This window comes from Parasteatoda tepidariorum, chromosome 3, assembly GCF_043381705.1.
Source record: "Parasteatoda tepidariorum isolate YZ-2023 chromosome 3, CAS_Ptep_4.0, whole genome shotgun sequence".
NCBI lineage: Eukaryota > Metazoa > Arthropoda > Arachnida > Araneae > Theridiidae > Parasteatoda > Parasteatoda tepidariorum.
In genome coordinates, this window is record NC_092206.1 from 77,031,551 (window position 1) to 77,045,921 (window position 14,371).

Sequence of the window (14,371 nt, forward strand, 5' to 3'; positions counted from 1 at the left end):
GAATCGGCATTTATATTAATAGAGCAAGATTCCAGGGTATTAAGATGAGCTGATGTGACTAGGGTGGAAATAATTTTGGCACTGATGAAATTTAATTTAAGTCCTAGATTCTGACAATGTGCAGCAATTTATGATTTTTTTGAATTCTAGATAAAGGATCTATCTATCATATTCCTTTAGTCTAAACTTCAGATGGTGTCTAGTTTGTCGTATGTATCCAAGGTCGCACTGACGAGGAATGTGGTAAATTTCCCAGTGATTATTAAAACTAATAGGATCCTTAAGAGATTTAAATTTAATTTCGCTAACAAATCTAAAAATTAATTTAATTTCCTTTAACTGCTTGCATGAAAGCGTTTATATATTAGGTGTTTTAATTTATCTGAAGGCAATCCAATCTAAAGGTGAATTATTTGTGATCAAATGCGCTTAAACATTGATTCCCTTTCGAAAAATTCTTAAAAACTCTAACTTAGTTCCTTCATCCTCTAGCATCTGACTAAGCAAAATGTATGAATTTCGTGTAGTTATAAATAATACTAAAACGAAATCTACTTATGAGAAAAATAAATGTTTTTCTCCAAAAATTGTCATTTATATCCTTTATTTAAGCATATAGTTATTAATAATATAGTGAAAAATGTGTACTTTAATAAATGTCGTTGACTTCATGTAAAGACAAACAATAAGTAAGATTTTAAAATATCACAATATCATAATCAAGATTTTAAAAATGATACATGAAGTTAAATGCTCTAAAAACATGATTCTTATAAACTTCTATTTCTCATTGCAGTGGTTTCATGTATGGTAAGTAAGTAAGAAAACCAATTGCATAATGGAAATATGAGTTTTAAAAAAATAAAATGCTTTTTAGTTCCTTGCCCCATCGGCGCAGAATTCTTATTAAACACATTTTTTACACTTTTTTCATTATTTTGTACTAATTTATATCAAAATGAAATTTTAATATTATATTAAGCATTTTAATAAGTTATGATTATGAACATTAAGAAACACCTATGTCTTTTTCTACGTTAAAGATAAAATCTTCCAAAGACGGCTTACTTCTTAACACTAATTTTTCAGTTTTGCAGTTATTTAGATCTAAGAGAAACAGTTATTAATCATTGAATTTTCTTTAATTTGCAAAATCAATTATTGATATATTTTTGAATATGAATGAAAGAAACAAATTCAAACCAGTTTTTAATGTTATATTTTAGTACAAAAAATAATTCTGATAATCCAACAGGCATTTGTAATTGCTAGATTATATTTTATTATTAAAAAAAAAACTAAAATATATTTTTGCTGGTAGTTATAGTGGGAGAAAAAAATATATACAAAAGGGTCACGAGGCTGCACCAAGGGCTTAAGACACAACTACAAATATAAAGACTGAAACTATAGTATTTAAAACTTAATACTTTTTACCTTCTGCTGTGAGAAGAAAAACTGTTTCAGGTTCATGAAAAAAAATTTCTTCGGAATAAAAGAAGTAAAGAGTCCATCTAAACTCAAAAGCATGTTACTTCAGCAAGTTATTTTTTTTTCTCACTAGAAGATAAACTAAACAATTCTCTTTATTGTTTAAGAACAAAACATTTTGAAATCTTGAGAATAGTTTCTAGAACTAGAACTTAAGTTCTGAAAGAAAAGATGATTGTTTCAACCAGTAAGAAGCTTTTTTAGAGAATTTTACGAAAGAACAGTTCTTGCGTCAAATGAGATTTGTTAAATGTATGACGATGATGACGTAAATGAAATGATGATCGCAATTTGCTGTTTTAACTTCATTAATTAAAATTATTATTAGTTATATTTCAAACAAATTTTATTGTCAAACAATTTCGATCTCTTATTCCCCATTAAAATAATTAAAAAATGTTTTTATTTTCAAAGAGAAAAATATTAGAAAAACGAGTCTAATTTAAATTTGATTTGTTTACGTTTTACACCGTAAAAATCTGTGGTGTAATATCTACTTGAATATCCGATTCTATAATAATATTCTGTTTCTTCGTGTATGTATGTCGTGTATTAACAAACTAATTTTATTTTAATAAATATCATACATATGCATTCTAAATTTATGATTCTTGCTTTAGATTGCGTCGCGAAAGTAACATTACCGTTTCTTATGAGTCTGACTATATTTATAAATCTTAGTATAACTGAATAACAAATATAGTGCTCACTGCTTTACATTAAGAAGTGTAAAAGATCATTCTTGGTGTTTAACTACACCAGGAACTATCCGTGGTTCTGGTGTAGTGGAAATCTTAGTGAAACACCACTTTTGTGTATAATAGTTGCCACCATTTTTGGTTTGTGTAAGGCTGTTGATTGAAGAATTGAAGAAGGGAGAGTTGATTGAAGAGTGACAAAGTTCAAATTTCATACATTGACAATAAGAACAAAAGTTTGTGTCTTGCATTTATTTCCATTCCTCTAACTTCCAATTGCTTAACTCCATTAAACCCTAAGAGCCTATCACCCAAGAACTATTCGCGTCATAACGTTCGCACTCCTTGCGTTCAAATTTGCTTCCAAAAGACAGATTTACCAATGTTATTTGTTTCCAAATGCAACTGTAAATATCTTTATTCAGTGAGATCTTCAAAATTTTATTGCTTACTAAGATAAATTGATATATAAAAAATTTAAAAATTCTTAAAAAATTATTGCTTTTGCAAAAGGTTAGATAAGTTATAGATAAGATATTGACTAATTATATTTCCCTAGAAATATAATTTTTTTTCTAAAACCTGATATTTAGAATGTCTTTTAACGAATAAGGGAGATAATGCGCATCTGAAAAATTCTTATTAAAATAAAGTTAAGCTTATATTAAAGTAATGTTTAAAAACCTTTGGTGTGGTTAAAATTAGCTACCAGATTTGCCATTAGCTTCAAATATGACCCATTAGAATTTCATTTCTCTAACTTCTAATATAACAAAAACTGTCATTTGGTGCGCTTCCGTGGTGTGATGTTTAGGCTGTCTGTCTTTGACCAGGAAGGGTTCGGAGTTTATAACCCAGCTGAGACAATTGCATATTATATCCGGTTTTCTTCTCCGGAAAGGTTGCTTACTAATTCATATGTCTTATTCGAATCATAAAATATTATTTAATTTAAATTATATTTTTAAAAAAATATTTTTTCAAAAGCAAAATAATAAGTGAAATTTTTTTAAAAATTTTTAATTAAAATTGCTTTTTTTTATTTTTTTATTAAATTCAAAATGCACTGGAGAGGCAGTTTTTATGTAACAACATTTATTTGAAAAACCAACCATACATCAACAAGCAAAAATAATTTGAAATACTCGTATAAGCCTTTAATACCAAGAAGCGAATCTCAACAACATTGGTAACGCATTCACTTGTAACTCTAAGACGCTCCGAAAATTGCCTCGTTCTTTTAATTATTTTTCTGATCCCGCTGTACAATTTTTTCTATTAATGCTTGTGTTAGCTGGATATTTTAGGACTATATATATATCCTTTTCTTTTGAAGAAATGTTGTAGAGAAAGAAAGGGAAAAGTTATTTAGAGTACATATTTCTCCACAACTTAAGGTTTAAACCTGTGTATTATGCTGCACCTAAAAAAGTTTACTTTTTAAAATAAATATTTTAATTATCAGATGAAATAAAATACACAATTTTTCACTTAGAAATGATGTACAATATTTAGTTTCAACCTTAAAATTACTAAATTATTTTTAGACTCTTGCACTAAACATTAAAGCATTCACTTAAAAATCAATTCTTGATATCATTTTAAAATATTTAAAATAGAATCAGAACTTAAAATAAACACTACAATTTAACTTCACATAAAATAAATACAAAGAAATCTAACTATTTACATAGATACGAGAATATCTAAAGACTGAAGATAAACTAGATCTCTTTCATGAAAATACTTGTTCTAATCTTGATCACAAGTTTTACAACCAAACAAAATACTTAACACTTTTAAACTTCATATAATTAGATCCAAATCCAATCTTATTTGTATTTTTATGTATAACTTTAAAAAAAACATAGGAACACTAGCAATTTTCTCATTTTAAACACTCTATTAAATTTAGTCTGAGCTGGTTCAATTCCAAACCCTAATATTTTTTATTATTCCTTTATAATTCTAGCTTAATTTAAAAATTTTGTTCAAGTTTTTATAGTAAACAAATTTTTTCACGAGTTGATTTTTGTCATAGTAAATCATACAGAGAAATAAAAAAGCAAAACTGAACTGTAAAAAACATAAATAAGAAAAAAAACTTCCCATCAACTAACTTTTGTCTAATTCAAATTAAGGACTCCTACTCTATTAAGACCATCCGCATTCTTGTTCTTAAGCCCAGATCTATGCACAATTTTAAAATTAAACATTTGAAGGACTGAAACCCAGCATAGAAGTCTGGCATTTGAACTAATATTTATTTTATTCAGGTTAGTGGGTAATGTGTTTAAAAAGTAAACTTTTGTTCATCCAAATAGTGTCGTAACTTTTTGATGGCATTAATTATCCTGGAACATTCTTTTTCCGCAGTGCAATATTTTTTTCGGATCCATTACTTAAATATATTATTGGATTTTCATGGCCTCCACTATCTAGTTATGTTTGTGCCTCACCCATACCGATTTTCGAAGCGCCTATTTACAACATAAATTCTTGTTCATGGTTGGAAGAGAAGAGTATAGGTTGGGTTGTTAATTTTTCTTTTAGTTTCTTAAAGGCTTCTTCGCATTATTAAGTCCAAATAATTTCTCTTCCCAATTCAGAAAATTGTTAAATTTAACAGTAACTTAGTAGGCAATTGGGTTTTCCTTGATCCAATAATAAATTTCAAATTTCTTATTTTGGAAGGTAAACCAAAATTCTCAAGACTTCAAACTCTAGACAGGTTTTAGGTAAGTTTTCAATACAAAACAAACTACGACAGTTTTAGATAAATTTAAAATAATTATTGGCTATGATTCCATGATCCCAAATTTTCCAGTTTCCACTGCCAGTTTTTATATTTTTATTTAGGTTTTTTTCCTGACTTACCAACAAGTAACCTATCACAACTTTCATTTTTTCTATGGAACTTTCAATTTCTAACTTTCTAATTCGATTATTCAAATATATTTGAGTGAGATCCACTTTCTTTTTTCAAATGAGTTTATTTCCTTACTTCCAATACCAGGATCCCATTTCTACTGTTACCACCAATTTTATTTTCTTAATCACCACAATTCTGCTCCTGAATTTTCAGTTCCATCAATCAATTTCTTAGCAAGTGTTACGTATTCTGTAAAGTACATCAGATTTCTGTTTCATGTGGCAATGACATGAACTTTTCTTCCATTCTTACTTTCTTAGCACTGTAATTTTTCCAATATGGCAGATATGTTCGACTATTATACTTGTTCTCCTTGTTTTGATGATCAAAATTACATTCAGCTCTTAAAGTTTTCATCTTTACCTTTAACTTCCCTCGAAATCGTTGTTGATTAAGTTTCAATCGTTTATCAATAAATTTATCACCGAGAATATTTGGAATATATATCTTTTAGTTTAACTCTTTACATAACAGTAATTCCATCAAAGTATTTTTTCTTTTTCCTTTTGGATTTGATTTTTTTGCCATCTGTTCATTTTCTGGCCACTTTTATTCTTATCAATGTTCTCTTTATGAAAGAGTTTTACTTTCTTAGCATTGACTGGCGCTTTCATTCTTGAACTCAACTGTTCATTCCAAATCGATATGTTAGCCCCTTTGTTGTTGTTACACATCCCCCTAGGAAGGAAAGCCTAGACCAGGTTCAGAAGATCCCGTCGCGTCAGTTCCCCATATATCTGCGTAAAGTCCCGATCAACCAGCAGCTGCTTAAAAGAAGCGCCAAGGCAAAAAAGAAGTGGATCAGGACTAGCAGGTTGTGAGCAGGAACAGGGCTGGAAAGTCTTCTCCCCATTTTGAAACCTTAAACACTTAAGATGACCACTACGAAATCTGGCCATGGCCGATTGGAAAGGCCGAGAGCCGCAGCATGTTAATGATAGGCCAGGGTGGTTGCCAGCATACCACTGATGGGATGGAGTACGGTGTCACACTGGAAGCAAATGATGTTTTCCCAGGGAGTGGATCTCAGTGGGGGTAAGACGGTTCGAACAGTCCATAAGAAGATCACAGCCATTCTTGGCGAGCACATCGGCTGTCTCGTTGCCATATATGTCGCCATGCGATGGGATCCACTGGAAGCTTATTGGTGTTTTCAGGCCTATCTCAGATAGGAGCTTCATAATTTTCGGGCCAGGAATATCAAATATTTCCGGCCAGTTTTTGAAATACTGATTAACACTCCTACTATCGGTCAATATCCCAATTTTTCGGCGGAAAAGTGACGAAACTTTTTTTAATCTTCATGTAATTAGTACTTGGTTTATTTACATATATATTCGTTTATTTGCAAATAGCTAAAAATGAGAGAGGACCTTGATTGTTAACTATTGCCAAAGCATTTTCTTCCCATTCAATAACTACTTTTTTGTTTACCTTAGTAATTGATTCCATTTTTTTAGTACAGCTGTTGGCGTGACTATTATTCATTTGGAAATCGATTGGCTACTTTCAGAAATTCTCTTGGCATCAGTGTCGCTTAATTTACTAATATTAAGCCAACTTGACTCTAAGTTCTTCGATGTAACTGGTGTTACAACATATAAATTTAGTACTACTCTGGAAATATTTCGAGCAACATTTTTATGATCGGATTTGTGATAACTAACTCTAAGACGCTCCNATTTGCCATTAGTTTCAAATATAGCCCATTAGACCCTCAAACTTTTAATATAACAAAAACTGTCATTTAGTGCGTTTCCGTGGTGTGATGTTTAGGCTGTCTGTCTTTGACCAGGGAGGTTCGGAGTTTATAACCCAGCTGAGACAATTGCATATTATATCCGGTTTTCTTCTCCGGAAAGGTTGCTTACTAATTCATATGTCTTATTCGAATCATAAAATATTATTTAATTTAAATTATATTTTTAAAAAAATATTTTTTCAAAAGCAAAATAATAAGTGAAATTTTTTTAAAAATTTTTAATTAAAATTGCTTTTTTTTATTTTTTTATTAAATTCAAAATGCACTGGAGAGGCAGTTTTTATGTAACAACATTTATTTGAAAAACCAACCATACATCAACAAGCAAAAATAATTTGAAATACTCGTATAAGCCTTTAATACCAAGAAGCGAATCTCAACAACATTGGTAACGCATTCACTTGTAACTCTAAGACGCTCCGAAAATTGCCTCGTTCTTTTAATTATTTTTCTGATCCCGCTGTACAATTTTTTCTATTAATGCTTGTGTTAGCTGGATATTTTAGGACTATATATATATCCTTTTCTTTTGAAGAAATGTTGTAGAGAAAGAAAGGGAAAAGTTATTTAGAGTACATATTTCTCCACAACTTAAGGTTTAAACCTGTGTATTATGCTGCACCTAAAAAAGTTTACTTTTTAAAATAAATATTTTAATTATCAGATCAAATAAAATACACAATTTTTCATTTAGGAACGATGTACAATATTTAGTTTCAACCTTAAAATTATTAAATTTTTTTTAGACTCTTGCACTAAACATTAAAGCATTCACTTAAAAATCAATTCTTGATATCATTTTAAAATATTTAAAATAAAATCAGAACTTAAAAAAAATTCTACAATTAAATTTCACATAAAATAAAGAAATATAACTATTTACATAGATAGAAGAATATCTAAAGACTGAAGATAAACTAGATCTCTTTCATGAAAACACTTGTTCTAATCTTGATCACAAGTTCTAAAATCAAACAAAATACTTAACGCTTTTAAACTTTATACAGTTAGACCCAAATCCAATCTTATTTATATTTTTATATATGACTTAAAAAACAACAACATAAGAACACTAGCAATTTTCTCATTTTAAACACTCTATTAAATTTAATCTGGGCTGCTTCAATTTTTAACCCTAATATTTTTTATTATTCTTTTATAATTCCAGCTTAATTTAAATCTTTAGTTCATGTTTTTATAGTAAACAAATTTATTTACGAGTCAATTTTTTTCAAAGTAAATCATACATAGAAATAAATAACAAGACTGAACTGTGAAAAACATCAATGAAAAAAACTGTCTGAAGAAAAACTTCTGTCTAATTCAAATCAGGGACTCGTACTCTACTAAGATCATCTGCATTTTTGCTCTTCTCTGAGACTAATGCCTTTGTACTCATTTCGTCAATTCCGACAAACTTTTGCTGCATTCATTTGAATTAATTCCCTTCGCTTCTTACTTAACTGATTAATTAGTACCAACGTAATTTTTACTCCAGAATTTTGTAGGTAGGTACTTTATTTATGTCGCGCTAGAGCTGCACAATGTGCTATTGGTAACGGTCTGGGAAACATCCCTGAGGGTGATCCGAAGACATGCCATCACAATTTTGATCCTCTGCAGTGGGGATGGCTTCCCATCTCTTGTAGACCGAGGACCTGCACACGAATTCGAGCACTTTACTGTAGAACAGTTAAACTAGGACCGACACAGCGCACTCTTCCTTGATTGTTATCTATTACCAAAGTATTTTTTTCCCATTCAATAACCACTTTCTTGTTTACTTTAGTAGTTGATTCCATTTTTTTAGAACAACTGTTGGCGTGACTATTATTCTTTTGGCAGTCGATTGGCTACTTTCAGAAATTCTCTTGGCATCATTGTCGCTTAATTTACCAATATTAAGTCAACTTGACTCGATGTCCTTCGAAGTAACTGGTGTTACAAAGTAGAAATTTAGTACTACACTGGAAATATTTCGAGCAACATTTTTATGATCGGATTTGTGATAGCTATATTTCCAATTTCTATCGTAATATTCTTTTCTATAATCCAAATCTCTACATCAACAGTCCCCTCCGCAGAGGATCAAAATTGTGATGGCATGTCTTCGGATCATCCTCCGGGATGTTTCCCAGACCGTCGCCAATAGCCCATTGTGCAGCTCTAGTGCGACGTAAATTAACAACAACAACAACATCTACAGGATTTCTTTATGTGTCCTCCTATTTCACCAGAATAGAAACATCCACGTTTTGACCAACATTTTTTCCCAATACTGAGCAAATTCCATTCCTTATTAAAATTTTCTAACTGGTGAATGTTATTACAAGAGATAGCTTGTGGGCCATACTGAAAACAAATTGAGGAAGAGATTTTCTTTAAAGAAATAATATTCATTGTTAAAATTTGCATCAATTTTATAATTAAAACCAAGGAACAATTAAAACAGAGATTTTAAAAATATTTATACTGCATAATAAAAAAAATATTTTCCAGAATAATAAAATTCTTTTATTCTCTAGTTCCTTAAGTGACGAAAACGTTACTTTCAAGAAATTCTACTTTCTAAGAAAACTTACTATCGAAGTTGGAATAGCTATTTATTTCGGGGTGAGTTTAAATTGCTTATTTATAATTTTTATTATTTCGAATGCGAATTTTAAATAATTTTAAAATATGTAATTTCGAATGAAAAGTTCTTAAATTTGAATGGATTCAGTTGAATAGTTCTTGAAAATTAAAAAATTAAAATTATGACGTTTTTAAAACAATTTATTGCAGACAAACTATATTTGGCTAACGTAGCTAAAATTAACCATTCAAAATTACATCGATCAAAATGAAGTGAAACTCAGAGAGACCCGCATTTAAAATATTTTCGGAAACTAAGTTAAAATTGTAAAAAATAATAAAGATTCTTAAAAAATTAAAAAGTGAAATTTAGATTAAGAGTGTACAAACTTTCTTAAATTCTACTAAGTAAATTATTGGGCCAATATTTCAAAACCTACTAGCTCCACTATTTTAATCATCAAGGTTTTTGTTTATAAAAATCCTGTTTTTGTGCCGTTTTAAATGAGCGCTTTTTTACAACTTTTAATAAGTTGGGTCAGTTGATTAGAAAAAAAAATAATTTCTCTTTCAGAATATCAAGTAAAGTGTTACTTAAAATCTAATGATCAATACAGAAAAGAATGCATTATGAAATGTTGGGTTAAATAACCTTATTTTTAAGCTATATATACTCAGTCACTTGTTTCGACAGAAATTACATTAGGTTTGTATTAATTGAGTCGTAGTGGTTCAGGGGATGGAACACTCCCCTTCAAATTAGGAGAACCAAATTCGAATCCTAGGGATGGCTAGCTGATACAAAATTTGCTCCTGGCTTGAACCGATCACTATGCTGATGTAAAATATACTCTTTGAGGTACCTAACCCACTTAAATTCAAATTAGTTCCAGCAAAAAGTCAACCACGATGACCAGTTTGTCCCAATACTTGAGTCTAGAGTTTCTTTGTTTTCGGAACTCTTGTTATTATTGGTTATAAATTAAAATAAAATTAATTGGAGTACAAGGTGGCCAACAATTGGAGTACTGAGGGGACAAATGACAAAACAACAAGCGTGTATATTCCATTTTTGTGGATGGAGAAGGGTGGCACAAACATGACTGAATTTTTTTCTGAAACAGATATAAAAGTCAGAATTTATTTCGATATCAGAATTTAGGAAAAAAATTAAAACATGACTTTTGTAATAACAAAATTCATCCAAAAGGATTTCGACATATAGAGGTTTTTACATTTTATAATGCTTTCTTATTTTATTCTATTAATTGCATGTGTTTTTACAATACTTGTAATAAGTATTTTTTCCCAATTGTGGCAAAAATTTCGTACTCTTAAGTTTTAAAAACTAAAGAATTAGAATTTTTTATTTGCGAATTCAATATTAGAGAGATTAAAAATCTCAGAGAAGCGATAACTTGACAATAACCATAAAAGAACTTAATACTGTTCCCATTTACTTTATTAAAAACTAGCGTAGGAATAATCTACTTCTATTTATGGGGAGTTTAAATTTGAAGGTGTAGCATTTCGTACTTGTTATTTTGTAATCAAGCAGCTGGGGTTACTCAGAGTATTGAGCATTTGCCTTCCCATAAAGTGAACCAGGTTCGTATCCCAGCTAAAGATGATCAATTCGTGTATTGTTTACCAGTCACACTTATCTCAATACTGACGTAAAATATCTCCAGGAATTAGAAAATCGAGGACTTGATTCACTGTGCCGTGAGACTAATTGTGAGAGGTTTGTGTGGTTTTCCGCATTTAAATTTATTAATTCGTTTCTTTCAATAAGATCTCCAAGAAAGAAAATTTGCCTAATCAATCATTTCCTTATCTTTTTTCGTGAGTTTAAAATGACACGTTTACGAGATTAAACATTGATACAGCTGCAAGTCGAATATGTATAGGTTGTGCTAACAGGTTAAAAAGTCAAATACACAGAGATAATTTATTTGCTCCCTGGTACTTTTTAACTATATAATTGAAATAAAACTGTGTTAACTAAGAACTAGATAATATAAATGCATCGGTGATAAAATGCATTAAAACTCAAATTTTAAAATAAATTTAATTTTGTCATGGTGAAATAGTTGCTTTAAATAAAATTGTCTTATATACGTAAAATTATTTAAGTTATAAAAATAAAAGTTTTAAACATACAAGCTCATTTGTTGGCCAAAAAAAGCTGCCAGGAGAGGTATTAATCAACAACTTAGCCTCCTTGCAAGCTAATTATCTATCTGCTTGATTTAGAAGTAGTACTGGAAATAAATTTTTGCAGATTATCAAACTGGGCCTACTTTAAACCCCACAAATGTTACTAACAACAGAAAGCCATTTGTCAAATATGAAACAACATTAATTTCAAAGGATGACCAATACTTGAATATTTGAAAAACATAGCTCAGATAGAGGTTGTTAAATTCTTGATTTTTTGTTCAATCTTTAATTGTATTTGAATTTTTTCAAAATATATACATGAGTACCTACAGCATAGTTTTGCCCCCAAGCTGCAAGCTAATTATCAATTTGCTAAATTCAGAAAAAAAATGAACTGAAAATAAATTTTTACGAATTTTCAAACTGGACAACCTTTTAGACCCCACAAATGTTGCTAAGAACAGAAACCCGTTTGACAGCTGTGAGACATCATTAATTTTAAAAGATGTCCCATATTAAAATATTTGAAAAACACAACCCAGATATGGATTGTCAAATTATTAATTTTATTGTAAAATCTTTAATTGTATTTAAATTTTTTTAAATGATTACAAGAGTACATCAGTGCAATAATTAAAATTTTGTATGAAAACTCCATCTAAACTAAATATGGTGATTTCAGTTGAAAAAGTATTTATATATTTTTTACGTTATATTTTTATAACTTTTTAAATGTAATTTATAACAGAAAATACATTAAAGAGTTTAATACATTAAAATACATTAATTGATAAAATAATTTTTGATCCATAAAATGTTCATGTATTATGCATTGATGCTGCGAGCATTTGAATTCTGACATGCAAAAAAATTGAATTTCAAATAACTTAAAATATCGTACTTTTATTAAAACTTAAATTAGATTGCCTTAAAATTTAAATTTAACATTCAAAATAACGTGAATCAATATTTATATTCTGCTTTGTATTCATTTCTATATTCTAACACAAAGCTGAAAAATTTAATTTTTTTAGTTATTTATCTTGCATTTAATATGAATTTTAAAAAGTTTTCTGTTTTATTGCATTTTCATGATGAAAATGTATTTTTAAAAAGGAAAAGTAAAATACTATATAATACTCTTGATAGTCAGAATAAAGTTTCGAAAAATATATCATTATTTTTGGACTGCATCTCTACTTGTTTTACTTAAATATTAAAATAATCTACATAGTTGAATATTTATTGCATGCTATAGGTTCTTTATGCAGCAGAATAACACTTCATTTTTTAAATATGCATTTAAGTATTGCTGTAATATTCTATATTAACGTAGTTTTATTTTGTTACAAATAAAACATTTCGAGAAATTTGAAATGAATGTGTTGTGATTTTTTAATGAAAATAATTATTTTTGTCGAATCAGTAGTTTATATTTTTACTAATAGTACTAATTACATTTGGGGATGAATCTTGTACTTCCAATAATCTGAATAATTGTTTTGATTACTTTTAGGTACCATTTTCATTTTTGCTCATAAAACCAATTACCTTCCAGCATTTATGTCAATGTAACTACTTAATTTTAGTTAATATAGTCCTGCATTGCTTTTAATAAACATATTTACCTTAGGTATAAATTTTTAAGTGTATGATTTTTAAAACAATTACTTTTAGGCCATGATATCTCACATTTTTGCTGATTAAGCTGATTACTTTTGATTTCTAATATATTTGTGTTTTGATAACAAATTTAATTACTATTAGATGCTAATGTTTAACAAAATAATTTAACTAAGTGTTAACTAAAACGTTTAATATTTAACTAAATGTTTAACCAGTGTTTATGCTTTAAAGCGAATTGCCTATTCTTTAAAATAATTACTAATGAGAACTTATGTATTGCATTTTTGCAATCATCTTCGAATCAGTTGATAAAAAGGAAATAATTTGAACTGGAATATATGTTAGCGTTAATTTCATTACTAAATTTTTTTCCCTTCATTTCTGCCCTTCAGATCTTCAGAAATATGTTATGTTCATGTTAACAAAATTTACTAAATTTGCATCTCAATCCAAATATAGATTTTTTTCATTAAATTTAATTACACGTGATACTAACTAACTTACATCTACATATATTTTCATAGAATTTAAACGAACCATAATGGAATTCAGTAATTTTTGTATATTACAGATGCATATTTCTAAGCCATATTACGAACAACATTTTCATAAAACCTTAACACATTATTTTGAAAAAAAACTAATATTACCATTACTATTTTTTTATTATCTTCAAACCTTTTAATCTAGTTACTAAATCTATACATACTTATATGGTTATTTTTCAAATGATTTAAAAAGAAATAGGGTAAACTAACCAATGAAGGAACAATTAAGCTTCGCTTGCCTTTTAAAAAATCATATTAATTTCAAAATTCGTAATTTTAGTTAAATGACATTGTCATCATATTTGCTACTAATTGCAAATTATGTAAAAAAATTGTAGAGAACTTACATAATATTGTTTCAAAGTTTTGGAGGTTCAAATAACTAGTAGTAAGAAGACCAAGTGAAAGAACAGCTCTTACCAGTGAAGGAACACAAAATTTCCCAGTAAAGGAACACTTAATTTTGGTTATTTTTAATGCTCTTTATGAATTTATATGCCATACAAATATCTAAAAACAAGCCTATTCTTGAAATTATAACATACAAATACTTGGAAAATGTTAACTTTTTTTTGGT

At 28.7% G+C, this 14,371-nt stretch overlaps 1 protein-coding gene across 1 annotated transcript in view; it reads left to right on the forward strand.

Annotated features, from left to right (window-relative positions):
• Positions 1-6,049: 6,049 nt before the first annotated feature.
• LOC139425270 (uncharacterized) overlaps positions 6,050-14,371 on the forward strand; it is a 9,294-nt gene continuing 972 nt past the window's right edge. Inside the window, exon 1 of the mRNA XM_071179235.1 lies at positions 6,050-6,156. Coding sequence (XP_071035336.1) covers positions 6,050-6,156 — 107 coding nt within the window. The remainder of the gene's footprint in view (positions 6,157-14,371) is intronic.